At 44.5% G+C, this 24,657-nt stretch overlaps 1 protein-coding gene across 1 annotated transcript in view; it reads right to left on the bottom strand.

Annotated features, from left to right (window-relative positions):
- The window catches only part of epha3 (eph receptor A3), a gene marked incomplete at both ends in the record, with an annotated part of 207,816 nt that overhangs the window by 21,416 nt on the left and 161,743 nt on the right, over positions 1 to 24,657 (bottom strand). The window contains 3 exons of the mRNA XM_083638195.1: positions 7,783 to 7,976; positions 8,984 to 9,133; positions 20,116 to 20,325. Coding sequence (XP_083494321.1) covers positions 7,783 to 7,976; positions 8,984 to 9,133; positions 20,116 to 20,325 — 554 coding nt within the window. The remainder of the gene's footprint in view (positions 1 to 7,782; positions 7,977 to 8,983; positions 9,134 to 20,115; positions 20,326 to 24,657) is intronic.

Here is a 24,657-nt window from a genome sequence, read left to right on the forward strand (position 1 = left end):
ATTTTACCTATGATAATTCGGGACCACACATGAAAAAATACAGTCGGGAGAGAGGAGAGGCACTTGTGACTCGGCTCCAGGTTCAGCGTGCAAAGGCGTGCGGTGTGGTCGCAAAAGCGTGTAATAGGTTCATGCCCAGCTCAAGGTCTGCAGGCGTAGGCGTGGGTTGAGGCAAGGCAAGGCGTAGGTTCTCTGTGTGAACTAAGCCTAAGGCTGGTTTCACACCGGCGACCCAAGCCTTGCCTTGCCTCAACCCACGCCTACGCCGAGCTGGGCGTGAACCTGTTACACGCTTTTGCGATCACACCGCACGCCTTTTGCACGCCGAACCTGGAGCCGAGTCACAAGCGCCTCTCCTCTCTCCCGACTGTATTTTTTCACGTGTTGTCCAGAATTGTCATGGGTAGCCTCTAGGTAAAATAAATCGGATATATTTAATGTTCTATTGATGCTGGATATGTATAACCAGGTCTGACTATAGTCGGACATTTTAGAGAGGTGATCTTGCAAGAATAGGCTATGTGCTGGCAGCCTGGCACAACAACATTGTCCATCTTGCTTCTTCGGTCGCTATTCTCTCTCATGAAGATTTGTTTGCCGACGGGGAGAAAGCCCCACGTGATAGCCACCCGTCAATCTCTCTGTCTCTCTGTTCAACATGTTGTAGTAACTCTATTTTATTTTGAAATTCAGTTGACTTTGCAACTTCCGACGGATATTGTGCGTTTTTCTTTCATGGCTTGACAGAAGAAGCCTGCCTGCACGCGCCTTGTCGGCTTCAAAATAGAACTCAAGCCTATTCGATAAAATCGGCAAGGCACAGGCAAGGCGTGGGTACACGCAGGGTTCACGCTCAGGCGGCCGGTGTACACAGCCTCGTTGACTAAAACGGACGCCTATTAAAAAGCGTGGGTAAAGGCAAGGCATAGGCAAGGCTTGGGTCGTCGGTGTGAAACCAGCCTAATGACCTTGAGCAGGCTATAAGCCTCTGCAATAAGCAAATGTTTAAGTATCCCATGGTAGATGAAATCTGACAGCATGTCTTGTCCCACACTGTGACACAGCAGCACTAAAATAATGTGTGCATTAATAAGACAATTGAAGGAGACTTTATTTAATTACTTTACAAATTACTGCATAATAAATGTAATTAGTTACTAGGGAAAGTAATGTTTGTATTACTCAACAATTTTTCTGTGACTTGCCCACCACTGTATACAAGTAAACGTAATGGGCTCTATTTTCCCACAGGCCTTAGGCGCAGAAACTGGCGTTAAACGCAAAAAAAAACGCTCCTTGCGCCTGCCTCGGGAAGATAGCAACATGGTTTTAGGCCACGAAATGCGCTTTACGCAGTGTTGGGCAGTAGCTTGCTACAAGTAGCGAAGCTACATAGCTTAACTACATTTCTCAGTAGCTTGGTGGTAGCTTCACTACTTTTGAACCAAGTAGCTTTTTCAGTAGCTAAGCTATTTATAGACCCACGTAGCTTGTAGCTTCTCGCAAAAGCTACAAGCTACTTGCCAGAGAAAATCCATGAGCAAAGCACGCAATGGAGATTTCTGCTGCGGTTTGGAATAAACAGGAGGAGACATTGCATATTATGTCAAGTGTGTCTGTGTAGCCAATAAAGCACTTCCATTTCCATTATGACTGACCACAAGTGTTGTTGTCTGATCCTTGCTTTTTAGCATCCTTACCTCTCTTGCAGCAAGAGCACTACTCTGCCTCTGATTGGGTTGGGTTTAGGCAATGAAGACTGATGATTGGTTAAGGGTAGGGCAAAATATGTCATGTGCTGGCGAAGTCGCTTCAGCAACGAACTTTGAAAGATGGCTGAGCCACTGGTAGTGATGAAGAAGACGTTCAGGTTTTATTGTCTGTTTTTGAATATTGTGCCAGTGAGAGTTTCAGTGTGTTTTATAATATAATAAACAATCAAAATGAGATTTTTTTTTGCCTGCCTATTTGTTTGGTGGAAAGTTGTTCTTTGACATGAAGCTTAGCTTTGATGTAGCAAGCTGCTTTTGCCATGTTGCTCGTAGCTTAGCTTGCTACATTTCTCTGGGGATAGCTTCAATGTAGTTTAGCTATATTTAATCGAGAGTAACTGATAGCTTAGCTTACTACATTTTCCAAGTAGCTTGCCCATCACTGGCTTTACGCCAAAGAGGCGTGGCGCAGTGCCAGAATAGGCCAGAATGGGCGTTTTGGCCTTAAATACTGGCCTAACGATATCTTCCCCCCTGGCGTTAATTTAGCGCTTTGCGCTTTTGAAAACCAGGCCTTATTCAGTGTGCCGCGGATATTCCACGCACAGCTTCTCCTCTGCTGATCTCACACTTTGTTCCCCTCTCTCTCTCTCTCTCTCTCACTCCCTCTCTCGTGCGCTCAGACAGGCACAAAGTCTGATGGAAAAAAAAAGTTGTTATACCGTACGTAGTACATGACAGTTTTAACAACATGACAGTTTTTATAACATGACAGTTTTGAGCCCGTCATTCAGAGGCTGTTGCATCATCAGCAGTGGGGAAGAAGAAAAGGCGAGAGAAAACGATATCATTCTGCCCAAACAAATGTTCACCAAATCTCCCAGCATGCATTGAGGGTAATACATTTCGACAATAAATAGCAACCAAATGAGCCTAAATAGATAGAAAGGTAGATAGAATTAATGTTTAATGTTAAGACAACATGCAATTGTAGAACATTTCAATATTGGACCAAATAAAACATCGAAATCAAAACACAACCCTATGTGAAACATATATGTCATCCTGGGGCTATATATATGACAGCGTAACGCGGTTCTACTGTCATGTCCTACTGTGATGTCCGCTCCAATAAATTGGCCCTACTTCACATTTACTTTTACAATAAAAACACATTTATGCAATGACTTTACATAATGTAGGCTATATTTATGTGCATCATCCTACCTGTGCAGCAGGGGAGAAGAAAAGGTAGCAAAACGATATCATTCTGGACAAACTTTCACCAATCTAATCTCATCATGACATAGGGATAGGCTATATTTTTCTAGCTGATGCGTTTAGAACATTCTTTTCACTTTGATCTTGCTATAGTGTAGCATATTTACATGCTTGCAGTATTTAAACTGCAGTTAGATTGGTTTGAGAAGCATAATAATATGGAATAATAGCCTATATATGGAGACAGACAGACGGGGATGAAAGGGAGGGGGGGAGATCAGAGCCCTCGGCTTTTCTGAAGCCGGACTGGATCGCTCCGTGGAATTGGAGCTTACAGTAAAAGGGAAGCTTGTGATTCGTTTACTGCACTTCCCCAATGAGCAGATTGTGCATAATTTTACGCTTAAAAGGCGTGGTTATAATGCTTAAGGCCACCTGTAGCGCCGACACCAAAATATCGAGTGCGCTGGTCCACACACACTAATCTGCGCTGCGCCTGGCACTAAGCGCAGTTTTTAGGCCGTTGCAACGATAGAACCCAATCTGTTTAACTCCTCCTTGTGACCCCACATGTTTCCAAGCCTGTCCAGCAAACAGCCTCTACCTCTGAGTCCGCTCCTCTTGCCCCAGTCCCCCCCCCCACCCGCAAGCCGTCCCAGACGCTTTGGTCATGTCCTGGGCTTCGGTCTGAGCCTGTGGAGGGGGGGTGCGCTCCATTAGCCAGCCAGGACTGCCCCAAGACAAACGAGGTGTGTGGAGCTCAGTGCAGCTGCTCCTGCTGTGCAACTGCCGCCACCGCCACACACATACACACACACGCACACACGCACGCACGCACGCACGCACACACACACACACACACACACACACACACACACACACACACACACACACACACACACACACACACACACACACACACACACACACACACACACACACACACACACACACTCACAAGCACTCACAAGCACAGTTCCCATAAATCACCGCGCCCGCCTCTGTCGGCCTGCCTGCGCTCGCCCGGTGTTAAAAGCCAATCAGGAAAATTACATGCAAACTCCAAGGGAGCTATTTTCACTTTCTTAAGAAATCATTAGTCAATGTTATGAGCTCTGACGTGTTCGTAACACCGCGGCCGTCTGATCTAGGACCCAGCGCCCAGTGCCTGTCCCCCTCCCTGCCCAGACCTGACAACTCTACACGGGCTGCCCCGCTCCCCCCGGCCCCCTGGGAGTGCACGCTGGTCCAAACAAAGGAGTGAAACACAGATGGAGGGAGAGGAACAAGTAAAAGAAAATAAAGTTTAGACTGCATGGGACACAAAAAGATGAGTTAAAAAATAAATGTATTCAACTTCTATTAGTTAGAGGTTAGAGGGCTGCAACTAACAGTTATTTTCCTTATCGATTAATCTGTCCATTATTTTCTTGACTAATCCATTAGTCGTTTGATCTATAAAATATCAGAAAAAGTGGAAGAAATGATGCTGACATCCTCAAATGTCTTCTTTTGTCCTCCTGACCAACAGTCCACAACCCAAAGATAATCAATTTACTGTCATAGAAGACTAAAGACACCAGAAAATGTTCACATTTAAGAAGCTGGAACAAGATTGTTTGATTTATTTGTATTTATTTTTAGTAACGGATTAATTGATTACTAAAATAGTTAGCGATGGATTTTATGTTGATCAACTAATCGATTAATCGTTGCAGCTCTAAAGATAGGGTAGTGCATGGTAAGTGCAAATAATTTGGACATTACAGGACAGTTGTGGAAGCCTTCATAACATCCTGCACAGACAGCAAACAGGAAGGCAATGTTTATGTCTCTCTGTTACCTACCGACTACTTCCAAACACAAACAGTCTTGGACCGAGGGAGAGAGCAATATAAATTCAATGTGGTGGTTCTCAACGGGGGTCCTTGAGGGGGTTCCAGGGGGTCCCCAACAACCTGATGAATTGTTCAACTTATTACAACGCATTATTTCATGAACAAGAAGTGAGTATTCTACTTAGTAGAATAGTCATAGAAAAAAAGGATATTTTGATCACAGTTTCTCTGTTATCTCTCTACCTACAATACAGATGGTCATGGGATTATGGACAAAATCATATTTAACAATACAAATATTCTCACATTTGGGTCAGAGAGACAACATCTCGTCAAATGCGGTCCGTGACCCTAATGTGGACTAAATAGAGGTTCTTGATATGAAAAAGATGGAGAATCACTGATCCGATGCAAGAGCTCGCCCATTGCCTGTACAGTATTCCTTACTTTCATTGTTCAGTTAAATGCGAAATGTGGATTTATTCTACAATACGTCTATTGCATGTCTGTTGGCTTCTATCATGGGAACACACAGCTAGAGACGCAGCTGTGTTGGCTCAGAGTCCTCTTTGAACTTCCCTACAGCTGTGCAACAGTCTCTGACACAGGGGGCAACTGTTGCGGGGGGGAAACTAATTCTGAAGGAATGGAAGTCCCCCTCTTCACCTTCTTTCCAACTGTGGTTGACGGACATGACCTCTGTTATACGGATGGAGAGACTTAGGTTCCTGAGGACCAATTCACTTAAAAAGCTTTCAGTCATTTGGGACCCGTTTCTAGCCTACCTCGAGGAGGTTAGGGGGTGACGGGTAACTCGCCTAGCTGGCTTCTCATGGTCCCCTTGTGTGGGACCCCAGGCACAATATATTTCTCACAAGTACATACTGTAAGCACCTTATGCGGCTGGTAATCATCATGTTGAAATATTGAACGTTGACCATGTTTTTTTTCTTTTTCTTTCTTCTTCTTTTCTTCCTGTGTCTGAGTGTGTTCGTTTGCCTTGTCTGTACACTGTTCTGAAAAATTTTAAATAAAATATTGAAGAAGAAAAAAGAGAAGCAGCTGTGTTGGAATATGGGGCGATAAGTAAAGTTGCAATAAATGACAAAAAAAAGTGATTGTATTGGGAGAGCGAGTGATGAGTCCCTGGGTGGAGGCTGTGGCGTTTCCTGTCGGGACTCTTCCGGTGTCACCAGTGAGCGGGAAGTGCCGTGACCTGTGAGGGGGTGGGCAGGCATGTTGGATCGCCTGGAGCCAGGTGTCTACTGGCCAGGTGCGTGGGAACCAAAGCAGGGGAAGGAGCAGCTAGGACAGCAGATGGTTTTTAGCCTGGGCGGGGCGATGGCAAGCAAAGAACTAGCGGCAACGAAGACTGAGTGTTGCGTTGGAGCCAAAAAGTTGCACTTGAGCAGAAAAAAATAAAGACTCCAGCTGACGGTGAACTAGCACGTATTCAGTGGTTCCCAAACTTAAGTGGGTTGCCTGGAATTCAAATAGAGTCGCCTGACATTTCTGGTCGGCAAACGCTGCTTTGTTTCATGTATGCAGAACATACATTGGGGGTTCCCAACATTTTTTGGCTTGTGACCCAACATTAACACATTCAGTGCCAGCGACGCCATATGGCGTCATTAGAAATTTACCGTACAGTGCCAGCGACGCCAAATGGCGTCATAACTCGATTTTTTTTTTTGACGGGGGGGTGTCGATCTATGCCTCTTACATCGCCTCTTACAATATTCAGAGGTATTGAATGTGTCTAACCTATTTTACAGAACCCTTAGGTGGCGACAGCGCTCTCCAGATGAGAGAACGTGGAGTGAAACACACAGAAGAAGTCATTGGGGGGAAGGAAATCGCATCGCATCCGTCCGTATGCAGCGGCTTCATTGAAGCAACGTTTAGCTGTGCCCCTGCAGCAGCCAATCTGCTATCACAATTGAGCACCTCGATGTCCGCTGCAACAGCCTCCGTGTCCGCTGCAACACATGATCAGCCGTGGATTTGTTATTATTCTCAACTCGAAGCATGGGAGCTGGTACACGCGGCTGTAAAAAAGCAGGATCTAGCAGACTTTTTCAGTGCTGAGCACAGGCAGAGAAAACGAGAAAACAGCAGGGCAGAGAGACACTCCTCCCACAACGGGGGGGGGGGGGGGGGGGGAGGAGGAGGGGGGGAGGTGGGCACGCAGAGCCAAGTACACAACACAGACCCAGACAGCAGGACAGGGTTGGCAAACGCAAGCCAGAATATCCGATGCCCACCAGCAGCAAAAGATCAGCAAGAAGCTGCAACCAGCAGCGCATGCAGGCGCCAGCGCTGCTGGTTTCAGCTAAAAATATTATTCTTCCAAACAAAATTCCCTTGCCTTCACTGTTTTATTGAAGGAAATTATTTTTGAGGTGTGACTACATCAGAAAATTAGCTTCAGAGTCAGTGATGTGCTTGAAATGTTTAATTTCACAAAAGGCTCATTATCTCAGCTCGTAGAAAAAAAGCTCTTTTTTTCGTTCAATCAAGCTATCTTCTCCGGCTCATAACTAAAGAACGGAAAATGGGATCAATAAACTTTTTTTTGCAGGTGATAGAAGAGAGTCTCATCGTTATTTGTGCGTGTTCAGTGTTTACATAGTAATTATTAAAGAAATTATATGACTGTTTTAAAATGCATTGCGGCCTATGTGGCACAGCAAGCAACCTTTTGCCCAAGGGCCGTGGCACTGAAAGTGTTAACGTCACAAAAATCTAGGGACCCGAGACATTCAAATTCCAGTACACCATCACCATGGATTTCAAAATCCACTCAATCTCAGAACAATTTTTCCAATAAGGAAGAAAGAATAATTAAGGTGTATATACAGTATTACACTATTTGAACTCCAGGCGACCCCACTTGGGAACCACTGGGATAGAGTATTGAGTGAAGGGTTGTTTGTGAAAATTGAATGAAGCTTCCAGACAGACAGGCAGGGTACCTGGATGTGATGTTGGCAGACAGACAGGCAGGGTACCTGGATGTGGTGTTGGCAGTGATCTTGAGGCTCCCCGGGTTACGTATCAGCTTGTCCAGGATGTTTACGATCTGCTCAAACTTGGGTCGGTTGTTCCTCTCCTTCTGCCAGCAGTCCAGCATCAGCTGGTACAGCGCCGCAGGACAGTCCATTGGTGGGGGGAGGCGGTAGCCCTCATCCACTGCCTTTATCACCTGGACATATGGAGGACAAGGCAAGACTTATTAGACTGTTTGTCCACGTAGCGTTTCTTTTCTCAACTCCAGCACCCGTTCCTCATTCAAACGAACGGGGAGGAGGCCGCAAGGTGCACATAAGGCAGCCACTCCAGAAAAGTTGAAGGCGCTCCGGCAGAGTGGAGCACTTTCAAAAGTTCAGACATGTTAAAGACCCCTAAATTCAAAAATCAGTTTTTCTTCTTGTTCCTTCAGATGGATGTTTGAGCTTCACTGTGCAGAATGAAGTCTGTGTAGAGCAGTGGTACTCAACCTTGCCCTACTCAGGAGCCACACTGACAAAAAAAAATGCTTTGCAAGAGCCATAATCCCCCCCAAAAGTCCCTTTCCTCCCATTATTTTATTAGATTTTTATTTTTTTATTTATTTTAACTAGGACTTAAAAGAGACACAACTCCCCATAAACGAGCCGCATGTGGCTCTAGAGCCTCGGGTTGAGTATCACTGGTTTGATAATAGAAGGCTTAGGAAACAACATTGGGCAGAACTGACATTGGTACAATATTGAGAAAAGTCTTCGGTTATGCTGGATTTTCTTGACTGTAGTCCTAGCAAAAGCGTTTGATACAGTAGCAGAAAGGGTTTGATAGCAGAAAGGGTTTGATACAGTAGCAGAAAGGATTTGATACAGTAGCAGAAAATGCTTCTTTAGGCTTGTACGATAACACCTTTGTGCATTATAAAGAACCCTTTTAGAAAACTTCTCTATAGCACTAGGCTTGCGCCGATATTTGATAATATAGAGTACAAATAAATAAAATACAAGAATATATTTATATGTTATAATTTTTATAACCCCCCCCCCCAACATATAACATGAATGTAAAACCAATGTATATTATGAACTAATTATCAAGTATCAATAGATAGAGTCCCCTGCCCCATGTATATAAGCCCTTCTAAATGACCCTGGTGATACTGTACATCTCTGGATCTCTGGTCTTCTTGGTGATGGTGGAACTCACATCCTGATTGGACATCTCCCAGTAGGGCCGTTCCCCATATGACATCACTTCCCAGAGAACGATGCCATAACTCCACGCGTCGCTTGCCGACGTGAACTTCCTGTAGGCGATGGCCTCGGGCGCTGTCCACCGGATCGGGATCTTACCGCCCTGAGGGAGAGAGAGAGAGAGAGAGGAGGGGGGAAGAGGGGGCGATGGAGAGAGAGACAGAGAGAGACACTCAGACAGACAGAGAGAGAGACAGAGAGAGGAAGGGGGAGAGAGATTCAAACATTAAATATATCTGTCTGTCTGTCTGTCTAACTGTCTATGATCTCCTATCCACCTAGTCTCGCTTGCTAGACTATCTCCACACTTTGTTTCGTGCTGTACATGCACAGGAGAGAGTCTGGCTCCTCTTACTCTCATTCTGGTCTAGCACGGAAAAAGGCTGTTATCTTTACAACCATCCACCGAAAGTACCAAGCAGGCCTGCTTTATTGCACAATCAGCAAAACTTGCAATTTTCAGCATGTACGTTGCTAGCTTACTAGCTAGCGTTGTTGTTGTTGTTGATTCACATCGCGGCGGAGATATTTGAGAGCAACACGCAGGGAGTGGAAAGGGATTTCCCTTCGCTCCAACTGAAATGGTTGGAGCCAATGGCAGAGCTTGCAGGCAGCGGAAAAGGATTTCCAACTGAAATGGTCGGTGTCAGACTAGTATCCACCTGACACTATTGCAACTCCCTCCTCACCGGCATCACCTCCCGTTCCCTCCATAGACTCCAGATGGTTCAAAACTCAGGCGCCCGCCTGCTCACTCACACCCAGTCCTGCGATCACATCACCCCTGTCCTCCACTCTAGAGCTGCAACTATCGATTCTTTTAGTAATCGAGTATTCTACCGAATAATCCATCGATTAATCGAGTAATCGGATAAGAACCCTTTTTTGTGTTTTCAAAGGCTTATCGTAAATATACACCAAAAAATAAGATAAATCTCTTCAAATAAACAACTACATTAGTTTCTTTCTTAGAAAAAACAACATTTTTATTTTTAAATTGCATAGAACTGGCAGTGGCACCATTCATCTTTTCAACCTGACGTTTGAGTTCTTCCAGTGTACAGCAACCGTTAAATAATATGAATGAATGGCTTACTAGCTAGTTTACATCCTTCATTTACCTTACAGCTGCATGACACACACACTCTTTCTCTCTCACACACACTCACTCTCTCTTTCTCTCTCACACACCAACAGGCTAGTGTGATCACACACACACACACACACACACACACACACACACACACACACACACACACACACACACACACACACACACACACAAAACGCTGTTAAATTAGCCGCTAACGTTAATAGGTTGAGCTTTGTATTTCTCACAGAAAACGGTCCAAACTTCTCAGAGAGAGCGGTCGGTATTCACTAAAGCCTTCATATCTCAGGCTCTGTAGTACATAGAAACATAAAATAAAAAGCATTTGAGAGCTTAACCCTTTGGCTTTTCGTATTATATTTGCTCTAATGTTAATTTAAAAAAAAGATCTTTAACCCAAAAAAATAAAAATAAAAAGATTCTAATGCATTTTAACACGTTGACTGCCAACGACGTATTGATACGTCAAGCAGAATCCAACCGTTGACTGCCAGCGACGTATTGATACGTCAAAAAAATTGTTTTGTTTTTTTTGACGGTGGGGCGTTGATCAATCCCTTTTACGTCTCCTATACAATTATTGGAGGTATTGAATGTGTATAATCTATTTTACCGACCCACTAAGTGTTGACAGTGCTCCCCCAGACGAGCGAAATCAAAGAAAAAACTGCCGCGGGAGCAAGCCATTCAAGGAAATGGCGAGGCGATTTTACAGTAATCCAGACTTGTCTTGCCCGAGAGTGGCCGCGCAGGCAGCAGCACACAGAGAGCGGAGAGCGATTTGCAAAATAGATTATAGGTGAAACACACTTTGAAACACCTCAGAAAGGCCAGAATCAACATCTGCCCATCGCCCACGCATTCCCCGGCCCATCTTGACTCGCACAAGGAGCGTCCGCACGCAGGCAAGCAGGCAGGCAGGCACGCAGGCAGGCAGGCAGGCAGCAGCAACGCGCTTCTGACACGCCCGCTGTAGAGCCAGGAGGAAGGAGGAGAAGACACACGGAGGGAGGAGTTTGAATGAGAGGGGTGTTTCCTGCTGTTATGGAGGAAATTACTGTTCAAAACTATTGTTTAGAATGTCTGACGGTCTTACTGATGCCAAAAATGAATGGTTAAAGTGACTGTTCTATCGAATTTCACAAAAAGCCATTTATCTCTGAATAAATTTCCAGACGCTGAAACCATGCTGTACTCAACGGCTAATATCTACATAACTACTAACTCTACAAACTAACTCTTTTAGACAGAGAAAGCACACATTCTATTAGTACTTTTCTGAACTTTGTGTTCACAAAGTCCAACCAGAAAATTATGCTCGGCTCTTGTAAAATGAGCCAGAATCCTCAAAAAAAGGCCTGGCAGAAGCTACCTACAGTAAAAAAAAAAACGGCTGGCAGTCAATGTGTTAAGAAATGTTAATAAAGATTACGGCAAATGTAACCCTTCCAAATAAAAAGCCACGGGTTTAAGCTGTCAAATGCTTTTTATTTCATGTTGATAGCTACTATACAGGCTGAGGAAATACGTTCTGTTAAACCCTTGACAATTACTGCAGCAACGTTAGCGTTAACGCTAACGTTAACGATCTCTGTTTTGCAGTCGTTGTGAAGACAGTGAAAAGCCCCGTTATCTAACAACTACAACGGCAGTGAAACAACTTATCCAGCTAACGCTAGCTAATTAAATAACGTTACCTGATGTTGTAGTCGATGCCTCTCTCAACGTTACAGCTGAGGAGGTGCTGCTAACGTTACCTGCGGTGCGCTGCCTGCTTCATTCACCCTCAGCCTATCTAGTAATACGTTACAGTCTTCAGCATTTAGCTACTGTAAATATATCTTGTGTTTGACCATGCTTCCTCAAGTTTGAGGTGTTTCCCTGGCCAGCTTTGCAATTCACATCACAAATGTTGCAACCAGTGTTGTCTGAGTCTATCTTGGGAAAGTGTAGCCACATTTTCGGGTGGACCCGTTTGTTGATGTTTTCAGGTAGAGTGACGTACTGACGTAACGCGCTCTCGCGTGTTGCCTTAAGGTTCCGTCGGAATTTCTATTTTACCCACTCTCTTCTATTACTCAGATGCGTGTCGAGGCGAATCATTTTGGCCTCGATCAATTTAATTATTCGAGTTATTCGAGGTACTCGAAGAATCGTGACAGCTCTACTCCACTCTCTCCACTGGCTCCCCGTCAAGCAACGTATCGACTTCAAACTACTCCTCCTCACCTTCAAAGCCCTCCACAGCCTAGCCCCCCCCTAACTGACTGACCTCCTCATCCCCCATCGCCCCTCCCGTACACTCCGATCCTCTTCTACTGCCACCCTCATCATCTCCCCATCCAGACTCAAAAGCTTTGGTGACGTGCTTTCTCCCGCGCCGCACCCCGACTTTGGAACTGTCTCCCCCAGACCGTCCGAGACTCTCCCTCACTCCCCACTTTCAAAACCCGACTTAACACCTAGAGAGGGGGACTTCCATTCCTTCAGAACGAGTCTCTTGGTGACAGTCGTCCCCTGTGTTAGAAACTGTTGCACAGCCGTAGGGCAGAGCAGTAAGGATTCCGAGCAGCCGAAGATGGCGAGTTCCGCCTCTGGCTGAAAGGTTATTTTGTAGGCCTTAGAGAACCAATCAAATATTTTGAACCAGAATCCAGATAGTGAAGGGCAGAACCAAAAAGCATGGGACAGTGTGCCCTTTGACTCCCGACACCTATAACTTTGCCATCTTCTGACCCCGGTGGGCCTCCTGGCCAGCGCCGTGGGAAAGAATGGACTGGTTACTGGCAGATGGGGAACAAGTGACAAGGTGTTTGTTTACTGTCAAATGTAATGATGTCGATGTTTGACGTGTGTGGCGATCTGCATTTTGGCCATGGAATGAGAAATCTGATTTCAATGTGTATACCAGAGACGCTGTAATGTCAGGTGTAATTATCATCCAGCTCAATCTAAGCACAATCTGGATATAAGAAGCATGTTTTTGTCTGGTGTAAAGACCAGGTGGTTTCAGACTCTGTGTTTTGTGATCTCAGCCTCACATCCAGAGCTCTGTCTGTTCTGTTCCGCTGTGCTCTGTCCTCTGTGTCCTGTGCTCTGTCCTCTGTGCTCCGTCCTATGTCCCCTGTGCTCTGTCCCCTGTCCTCTCTCCCCTGTGCTCTGTCATCTGTCGCCTGTGCTCTGTCCTCTCTCCCCTGTGCTCCGTCCTCTGTGCCCTGTCCTCTCTCCCCTGTGTTCCGTCCTCTGTGCCCTGTGCTCTGTCCTGTCCTCTGTCCCCTGTGCTCTGTCCCCTGTCCTCTCTCCCCTGTTCTCTGTCCTCTGTCCCCTGTGCTCTGTCCCCTGTGCTCTGTCCTCTGTCCCCTGTGCTCTGGCCCCTGTGCTCTGTCCCCTGTCCTCTCTCCTCTGTGCTCTGTCCTCTGTGCTCATCCACAGGGAGACGTCAGCCCCGAGGCCTGCTTCCCTCATTCTCTACCTGCTCACTGCAAAGTAGGCTGAGGCCGATATATCAGGATGATATTTGCATTTTACTTTTTATTTGTCACGTAACTACTGTAACTTATTACGCAAAGAAATAGAAAAAATAAAGGGTAGAATAAATGGTATTGAAGCAAATTGCTGCATTTCTGATTTCAATAAAGTGAAAAGTGTTATTCTTATTCTATAATGAGATACAGTACTGATTTAAGGTCCAGGGGCATTTTGTTTGTTTGTTTGTTTTTTCTTCTTCCGTCAATAGGATTATTCAAAAAGCGATATTGTGCCTTTTATTTTTTCAAAACAAGGTTGATTATGAGGAAATTTGCTTCCGACATGTACAAATCTGTTGCTGTGAATAGTCAGGCAGGTCAAAATTCGCCTCGCAATTGTGCTGCTTATTGACGTCGCTCTTGGTGTGTAAAAGGACTGTATGTGAAAAATCATTCAAGCGCTCGCTGTTTTTAGTATTTTTGAGGTCAGTGTGATACTGTATGTGTATATGTACTGTACAGTACTGTATGAAGTGTTTTAGTGGTTTGAGTGAATTTTTGGAGGTGAGATTAACTGAGCAACAATCCAAAAGTATCAGCCAAGCCTTCAAAAAGCCATATGGATCAAAGTGTAACAAAGCCTCCTGGACGATCTCCTCTGTGGGGGCAGCTGCATTTTTCATTCAGAGAGCGGAGCTGTCCAGCCGGGGAACCCAGGCCGACAGCAGCCAAAGCTAACGTAGTCACGGCCAAGTCACACAACTCCTGCCTGCATACACACACACACACACACACACACACACACACACACACACACACACACCGCGTGCAATGTGTTTTCTATATTTTAGAACACACACACACACACACACACACACACACACCGCGCGTGCAATGTGTTTTCTATATTTTAGAACACACACACACACACACACACACACACACACACACAATTAACAAGCTCAGGCAAAGAAAATAAAGGCATACATACAGTATATTATCAATATTCCAATATTACAACGTGGTGCTACCACACACACACACACACACACAAACACGCATGCACGCGCGCACGCACACACACAAACACGCATGCACGCACGCGCGCACGCACGCACGCACGCACACACACACACACACACACACACACACACACACACACACACAGGGGAAACATACAGTACACGCCAAATATTGCTGCTTATGCTCACTTCTATGCTGCTGTGTTTCACTTCCTATAGCTCTTGTGTGTCACACACACAGCCGCTCATAAACATTCACACAGGTCCACAAACACACACATACATACACACTACTATACACTTGAAATGACTGATTCTGACCTTAATAAAGTAAAGTATGAAAAAAGATGAAAGGAAGGGCTTAAGGAGGGCTGTGGTCAGTTTATTATTTGATTATTTGCCAAGATGTATTTCTGGGAGAAATCTATTTGACAAGCAATTCTCAGTCAGCAAATTACTGTGTTCAAATGGGCAGCACACATGGTCTGACCCCACATACACACACACACACACACACACACACACACACACACACACACACACACACACACACACACACACACACACACTCACAATTCTTGAGTGAAAGTACAGTAATGAGTGGATGGCCACACACGTAAACATGCAAATAACACGTCATACTGTATATACATTGTAAAGAAAAATACCCTTTTCCCAACGTCCGCCCCCCTTCCTTGTCCCCACCACCACCTACATCTTCCCAGCCACTCCCTCCCCTCGAATCCCTGACTCTCTACAAGCTTCCTATCCCTAACTACGGCCCATTTTCCCTACCACTGCACCTTTCCCTCACCACATCCACCCACACCCCCAAGCCACTCCACCTACCCACCCCTCGCATCCCGACCCTCTACGACCTTCCTATCCCTAGCTATGGCCCATTTTACCTAGCCCCCATTCCTTGATGGAACGGACGGACATGCAGTCACAGTGACCTTGAACTTTGACCATCAAATTCTAATCAGTTCATCCTTGAGTCCAAGTGGATATTTGAGCTAAATTTTAAGACATTCCTCAAGGCGTTCCTGAGATATCGCGTTAACCAGCATGAAACGGGCGGTGGTGAGGTCACAGTGACCTTGAACTTTGACCACCAAAATCTAATCAGTTCATCCTTGAGTCCAAGTGGACATTTGAGCCAAATTTGAAGAAATTCAAGGTGTTCCTGAGATATCACATTAACGAGCATCAGGCGGACGGTACGGACGACCGGACAACCAGAAAACACGGCTATCGGCAGCGGAGGAATACAAATCCTCAACTTGTAATTTTTGCCAGTTCCCGCAATTCTACTATGAGAAAAAAAAATTGCATAAAAATGCATAAAGCATCTGCAAAATCAAGCATTTTTGATTGCAACAATCACAAAAATCCCTTGACCTTGACCGTGTGTGGGTGTGATCCAGGCAGATGCTGCAGCGCTGTGGCCTTATCTCTACTCTGCTTTTATTTAGAGATGCTCACCTGCCATGCTGTGTGTGTGTGCGCGTGCGTGTGTTTATGTGTGTGTGCACACACGCGTGTGTGTGTGTGTAGGTGTATGTGTGTGTAGGTGTATGTGTGTGTAGGTGCGTGTAGGAGTGTAGGAGTGTGTGTGCGCGCGTGTGTGTAGGTGTGTGTGTGCATGCATGCACGTGCGTGCGTGCGTGCGTGTGTGTGTAGGTGTGTGTGTGTGTGTAGGTAGGTGTGTGTGTGTGTGTGTGCGCGCGTGTGTGTAGGTGTCTGTGTGTGCGTGCGTGCGCATGTGTATGTGTGTGTGTGTGTGTGCGTGCGTGTGTGTGCGTGTGTGTGTGTGTGTGTGTGTAACAGATACAGAGCAGACAGACAATAGAGATTGTGTGTACATGTAGAGGTCACAGTGTGTCCGTGGATATTATTGGCTGTTTGGCCTGAATGGAGAGCAGGCTAACGTGTGTGCTGGATTAGATAAAATAAGGCAACTAGATGCAAAACAATGTCAACAGACGGTCACAAACGCATGGTGTGTGTGTGTGTGTGTGTGTGTGTGTGTGTGTGTGTGTGTGTGTGTGTGTGTGTGTGTGTGTGTGTGTGTGTGTGTGTGTTGGGCTCGGGCCGCTTTTCTGTCTGAACCCAACTGAGCCCGAGACAGCATTAGTCGAGCCCGGCCCAAGTTCGACGAGCGATAAGTTGATTCTGTCCGAGCCCGATTGCAGCCAGATTTATTTATTTTACCGGAGCCGAGCAGACATGCAGTGATTAGACAATGAATTGGCACCAATCAGGTGCACTTATATTTTGTAAACAATTGGCTTTAGCAAAGTAATAGATGCCATTGATACACTAAATGGGCCATTTGGCACTGTAGCAGTACACTTGCAAATAAGATAATGTTGCAATATGACCGAAGCAACCATCAACACCAGCAAATAAGCGACCGGCCTGAAGATAGCTGTATTCAAACACAACACTACACCAAACAAAGTGCAAAAACACTATAAACACAGCCGTGAGTGACTGTCACACACACTCATCATTACGCACGTAATCGGTATAAATATAATACAATTTCAGTCTTACCATTGACGAGTCAATTTCAATAGCCTATCTCTTGAACTCAGATGGAACTGCTTCAGTTCAAGTGAAGACCTTTGTAGCCGTTGTCAACAGAACTCATAACACATAATCCAAACATCGTGAAAATGCTTCCATACCATCGATTTCCCTGCATTGTTTTCGGTAACCTTACCCAGCAAACATTTTCACGTATACCGACCGTCGTCTGCACGTCAAACCACTACATCTAGTCAGGGTCTAAAAAACTATCCGGAATGGAAACCGTAGCGACGTAATTGGTCTACTTTCCCACAACGTTGAAATATGCCGCTCCCACAACAGCTATATTCAGATATTCAGATACAAAATCTGCACAGTGTGCATGCAGCAGCGTTGCATATAGCCTACTCGTATGTCCAGATTCAGCAATTTTTGCTACATCGAAAGAAAAACAATATCACCTCGTCGGGGATTCAATCCCACAGTGCCCGCTTCGGCGTCCTGTGTCTTAAAGGAGAATTTCGTTTTTTTTTAACCTGGACCCATCTCCTGGCAATAATTATGATTTGGCCACTCACCCAGCGATGTTCGCGGCGTTTCTGGGCGTCCTAACGTTGTTTTGAGATCAATAGCGTCCAAGTCAGTCGTAAAATGGAGCTGATTTGGGGCCAAGTGTGAGCCTGTCTTTCCTGCATCTAAATAGCTATTTTTATTCCCGTTTTCGCCACATATCGCCATAATCTGATCCGTCAACATCCACCAGAGTGATATTTCGCCCCAGGTTATTTCCTGGTCTCTCCCAGGGACCAAATTACCTCAAACGTGATCTCGGTCACCAAGTCTCGTGAAGTCCCGCCATACTTTCCTGCCGACTGGTCAACTACAGGTAGGACGCTTTGCGGTGGTGGTTTTAGCGTAACCTATGTGGGGTTTGGCGTAACCTACGTGGGATTCGAAATAACGAACGCTAGGACCCCCAGAAACGCCGCGAACATCGATGGGTGAGTGGCCAAATCATAATTATTGCCAGGAGATGGGTCCAGGTTAAAAAAAAAACGAAATTCTCCTTTAACCACTAGGCTATCGATTTTGTTAGAAAGACTTTGGATTTGGTCATATATAGAATCTTTAACATTGAGAACTTAGCATTTTGACGTGACGGTCCCTACTGGAACTTGCATTGCTAGGCTAGCTGCCTCGCTAATTCTGTTTCATGATTCCAACCAGCGATGAAACACGTATAAATTTTATATCATTTACGATAATGTAACCAACGTGACTTGACCATTTATTTAGCAGACAGCACAACATCCAAGACCCAGACTGCATTCAGTTACAGCAAGAGTAATGGGACAATACACCACAGGATTCAGGAAGCTTGTGATAAATACAATAAGAGACAAATTGCTATGGGCACTTATATGACATAAACGTGTTTTCATATTTAAAAAAAGAAAAGGGCGTCCAATAATAGTCGTCATTGCACGTGGAGTGCACTGTCACACTGTGACAATCTGATCACACAACACATAAATTGCCAATCAAATGTCGTTTTATTCAACAAAAACACAAAAGACACCTATACATGTGGTGTTTTCAAAGCAATATGAGATCAATATTTCTTGTTTTACAAGAGGTATAGACGCTACTATGGGGGAACGTGGAGAGAACGTCACCTTGTGGCCGACAGCGGCATGACTTTCTGGGTAGATGCCAAACCACAATTCTATCGTCTGGTGACGTCGCGGTCAAGACGATGTTTGCTGGGTAAATTGTCAATCAAATGTAATTTTATTCAACAAAAACACAAAAGACACCTACATGTGTTTTCAAAGCAATATGAGATCAATATTTTTTGTTTTGAAGTGACAGTCTAAACGTTACTTTGGAGGAACGTGGAGAGAACGTCAGACTTTCTGGGTAGATGCCAAACCACAATTCTATCGTCTGGTGATGTCGCGGTCAAGACGATGTTTGCTGGGTAGTTTTAAACTTCCTCGATTAGCATTTTCTTTCACGTGTATCTCCATCCTAGTTTCAGTTTCATGTGTTGCGGAACAGTGATGTTGCCTTCAAGTGCTGTCAGTAACGTAGTTAAAAAATAACACTCCAGCACACAGACAGCATGTTGTGAAGCCAAAAACAATATAACACACTACAGTGACTGAACAATGTGATTGAGCCCGGCTGGAGCCCGAACATCACTTACATTTTTTTGTCCGAGGCTGGCCCGGCCCGTCGGTCGGGTTGGGTAGCCCAGCTCTTGTGTGTGTGTGTGTGTGTGTGTGTGTGTGTGTGTGTGTGTGTGTGTGTGTGTGTGTGTGTGTGTGTGTGTGTGTGTGTGTGTGTGTGTGTGTGTGTGTGTGTGTGTGTGTGTGTGAGCCGCCTGGTCACCAGAATAAAATGTTGGCATTGGATGTTTCTACAATACACTGATACGTAGAATGTTACAATGTTACATGATCGGCATGATTTTGGTGGTCAAAGTTCAAGGTCACTGTGACCTCACGACCCATATCTCAGGAACGCCTTGAGCGAATTTCTTCAAATTTGGCCCAAACATCCACTTGGACTCAAGGATGAACTGACTAGAATTTGGTGGTTGGAGGTCAAAATTCAAGGTCACTGTGATCTTACAACCGCCCAATCCATGCTCATTAATGCAATATATCGGGATATCACGTTTTCACAGCCTAATGCTGGCATGTAGGTCAGGGTTTTTTCCTGAACAGAGGGATTTTGGGCACCCCTGGAAGAGGTTTAGCCACTCCCAAAGGCCCAAGACCAAAAACATCCTCACAATGACAACTCTGACTACACACTAACACAAAAGTCAAATGTGTGTCTGCGTGCGTGCGTGTGGGTGTGTGCGTGCGTGTGTGTGTGTGTGTGTGTGTGTGTGTGTGTGTGTGTGTGCGCGTGCATGTGTGTGTGTGTGTTGTGGGCTCACCCTGGTGGTATAAGCAGCCTCGGGGTCGTCCTCTAGGACTCGGGACAGGCCGAAGTCGGACACCTTGCAGACCAGGTTGGAGTTGACCAGGATGTTGCGAGCAGCCAGGTCTCTGTGGACGTAGCCCATGTCTGACAGGTACCTCATGCCCGAGGAGATCCCACGCAGCATGCCTACCAGCTGGATGCCTGTGAACTGGGCATCGTGCTTCTGGATGGATGGATGGAGGCATAGATAGATAGATAGATAGATAGATAGATAGATAGATAGATAGATAGATAGATAGATAGATAGATAGATAGATAGATAGATCGATCGATCGATCGACAGACAGACAGAAAGACAGAAGGACAGAAATAAAGATGGACAGATGCTATTAATATTACACTTCTAATAACCAGTCCCTCCATGATTTTGAGTTCATTTTGTGATTGTTGCGATCAAAAATGCTTGATTTTGCACTGGCTTTAAAAAAATAATTAAAATGCAATTTGTGAAGTTTTATGTGATTTTTTGCAAACCTTCTTTGCCGTTTTTGCAGAGAAATCGATACTTTAACTTCTACCACATTTCTTTTGACCCTTTTCTGGTAAGATATCTGTACTTTTACTCAAGTGTGGCTTTCAGGGAGCCACCTCATCCAGCAGCGACACAAAGACAGGCTGACCTTTCTGACTATCTGCATATAGTGAACCCTTTTCCATTAACTTTTAAAAAGCACCTCTGACATTAACTCCCCCATCTGCAGCTCAACTGTGAAATCCCAAACCCAGAGACACGTATGGAGATTAGTGATATATAGGGCTGAAATTACCTAGAGACACAGTCATGTATGGAGATTAGTGATATATAGGGCTGAAATTACCTAGAGACACAGTCATGTGGAGATTAGTGATATATACGGCTGAAATTACCCAGAGACACAGTCATGTGGAGATTAGTGATATATAGGACTGAAATTACCCAGAGACACAGTCATGTATGGAGATTAGTGATATATAGGACTGAAATTACCCAGAGACACAGTCATGTATGGAGATTAGTGATATATAGGGCTGAAATTACCCAGAGACACAGTCATGTGGAGATTAGTGATATATAGGTCTGAAATTACCCAGAGACACAGTCATGTATGGAGATTAGTGATATATAGGACTGAAATTACCTAGAGACACAGTCATGTATGGAGATTAGTGATATATAGGGCTGAAATTACCCAGAGACACAGTCATGTGGAGATTAGTGATATATAGGGCTGAAATTACCCAGAGACACAGTCATGTGGAGATTAGTGATATATAGGACTGAAATTACCCAGAGACACAGTCATGTATGGAGATTAGTGATATATAGGGCTGAAATTACCCAGAGACACAGTCATGTATGGAGATTAGTGATATATAGGGCTGAAATTACCCAGAGACACAGTCATGTATGGAGATTAGTGATATATAGGGCTGAAATTACCCAGAGACACAGTCATGTGGAGATTAGTGATATATAGGGCTGAAATTACCCAGAGACACAGTCATGTGGAGATTAGTGATATATAGGACTGAAATTACCCAGAGACACAGTCATGTATGGAGATTAGTGATATATAGGGCTGAAATTACCCAGAGACACAGTCATGTATGGAGATTAGTGATATATAGGGCTGAAATTACCCAGAGACACAGTCATGTATGGAGATTAGTGATATATAGGGCTGAAATTATCCAGAGACACAATCATGTATGGAGATTAGTGATATATAGGTCTGAAATTACCCAGAGACACAGTCATGTATGGAGATTAGTGATATATAGGGCTGAAATTACCCAGAGACACAGTCATGTATGGAGATTAGTGATATATAGGACTGAAATTACCCAGAGACACAGTCATGTATGGAGATTAGTGAAATTACCCAGAGACACAGTCATGTGGAGATTAGTGATATATAGGACTGAAATTACCCAGAGACACAGTCATGTATGGAGATTAGTGATATATAGGACTGAAATTACCCAGAGACACATGCATGTATGGAGATTAGTGATATATAGGGCTGAAATTACCCAGAGACACAGTCATGTACTGTATGGAGATTAGTGATATATAGGGCTGAAATTACCCAGAGACACAGTCATGTATGGAGATTAGCGATATATAGGGCTGAAATGATCCTTTTAGGACACATCAGTGCGGTTACCTCTGATATCATGGATTTGATGCAGTTTGATTACATAGCGGTTGTATAATTAACTAGGCATCCCACGCGCTCGATTCGCGGGCTGCGCGGGCTCGCTAGCTTTCTTAAAGCAAAGCAAAAATAAAGCATTAAATTGACAATGTACATGTGTGACATATGAAAAAATATATAATAGCCTACAAAAAAGCGTAATGCCATTGAATGTATTGGCAGGCATATTTTTCATGCCTGCCAATACATTCAATGTTATATTTCTGTTATTGTAAACATAACCCTAACCCTAATATCCCAAATGTCCAATGAACAGTCCTTTTTCAAAAGATCACACCACACATCTGCTGTGTCTAGGTGCTCCTTTTCCCACCTATTCTGCAGCATTGTGGGGCAAAACAACAATGTGGCGAGCCAGCCAATATATAACACATTCATCATCACAACAAGCACGAGTGGCTGGAGAGACGTTATGTGAGAAGAAGATGTCTAAACAAACCAAGGATCCATAATTTACTATCCAATAGCAGACTGATTACAACTAATACTAAAGCCGCAAACGCACTGGGAGCGAAACTTCAATTTCTGTCCCTATAGCGCACTGCAAGCATCAGATCTGAAATGTATACACCACAGAATGACAGAACCAACCAGTATTTTGGGGGAAAAGACCACTAATTTATATGTAGGCAGGCACAATGGCCGATGAAAAAAAAGTTGTTATACCGTAGTTTTGAGCCCCCTGTCATTCAGAGGCTGTTGGATCTGATCATCCTACCTGTCTGCCATGCAGAGAGGGAGAAAAAAAGGCAGCGCTGCCGATGCGTTTAGAACATTATTCTCACTTTGTTCTTGCTATAGTGTAGCGTATTTACATGCTTGCTGTATTTAAACTGGCGTGAGATTTGTTTGAGGAGCATATTGAGACAGATGGGGATGGAGGTGGGCAGAGAGGGGGGGGGGGGGGGAAGGTCAGAGTGCTTTGGTCACAGCTGCTGGAACCTCATTTGACGCCCCAAAATCAAAACAGGTTCGGAGTACGGGCGTTAAGGCAGTTTGACGCGCGTCAGAACGCTCTTGGTGCGTGTTCGGCCATTTAAAACAATGGGTGGACTTCAAAACGCGAGCGTCTGATGCTCCCAGTGCGTTTGGGGCTTAAGTGTCACAAAATGCTGAAATTATCGTATATTAAGGGAATTTTGGCATATTGATCATACATCGTACAAAGGGCTAAATTACAAATACGATAATTGCGGGTGTGCATGTGTTTTGCACGTATGACACATCTCCAGTGATAATGTGCAGAGGCCTCTGGGAAACGGTGAGGAAACGGCGGCTCCTCCTCTCTGGATGTGCCTGTCTGTGTAGACAGACGCATGTGGAAACGGGCTCAAACAGGCAGACCTACACATGCTCGCATGCCAGGAGCCTGTTGACTTCATGCTTGTTTCTCCTGTTGATCTACGTGTTGTGGCTTGGCTGTAATGCGTCGGCTAATTAGCGAGGCGGGTGAATTTCTCGTTAACAGACAGAGGCCATTGCGAGAAACAGAGTTGTTCCAGGCCAGACAAGTAGGGATACAAAAAAATTCACTCGATATGCCTTGTGTGGAGACTGAGGCTGAAGTTATCTGAATTGCAAAAACTGTCCATGTTAACAAGTGAGGACATCTGCCAACGGTGTGAGATAATTCCACATTCAAATGCATTCAGTGGCTCCAATTCCAGTGTTTGCAGTCCAAATCCACTTTCTCCAGTCACAAGTCATTTTCTTGATACTGCTTGATTGATCTGTCCAATTCTGCCTATACCCCAAAGGAACAGACATTGCTTTCTAGAAAATTCCTGAATAGAGAGGATTTCCATTAAACAACGATTTCTATCTAAACAAGTGAAGTTATATCACTAGGTGGATTTTTTTTGTATTGTTTTGAGGATAATAAGATTTAAAGACAGATTTTTTTGCAGTGTAAAACTGGCATATAGTACTGTATGTGCAGTTTATTTTTCTAGGTTATGCCATGTCTGTGGTATTACATCACACCCACAGGAGAGATATGTATTTGAGCCTATGATGTCATAGTTTGACGTTTTTATTTTTATTTTTATAACAAATCCCCACATTCCAAGCAGAAACATATAATTTGATAACCAGCAAAATTGCTTGGAGGGTTTTTCTGATAGCCATTAAAAATAATCCTCGAGGGACAAAAAATACCTGGAGATCTGCCAAATACCCAGCCCCCGTTTCCTGCTGCTAGCAAATGCGTTTTAAACGTTATAGCATTATAAACCACTCCTAGGCCACTGCTGTTATACCCAATAATGCTGGGCAATGATAAGATGGGACATTTACTG

Source organism: Poromitra crassiceps, assembly GCF_964638095.1.
Source record: "Poromitra crassiceps genome assembly, chromosome: 6".
Lineage (NCBI taxonomy): Eukaryota > Metazoa > Chordata > Actinopteri > Beryciformes > Melamphaidae > Poromitra > Poromitra crassiceps.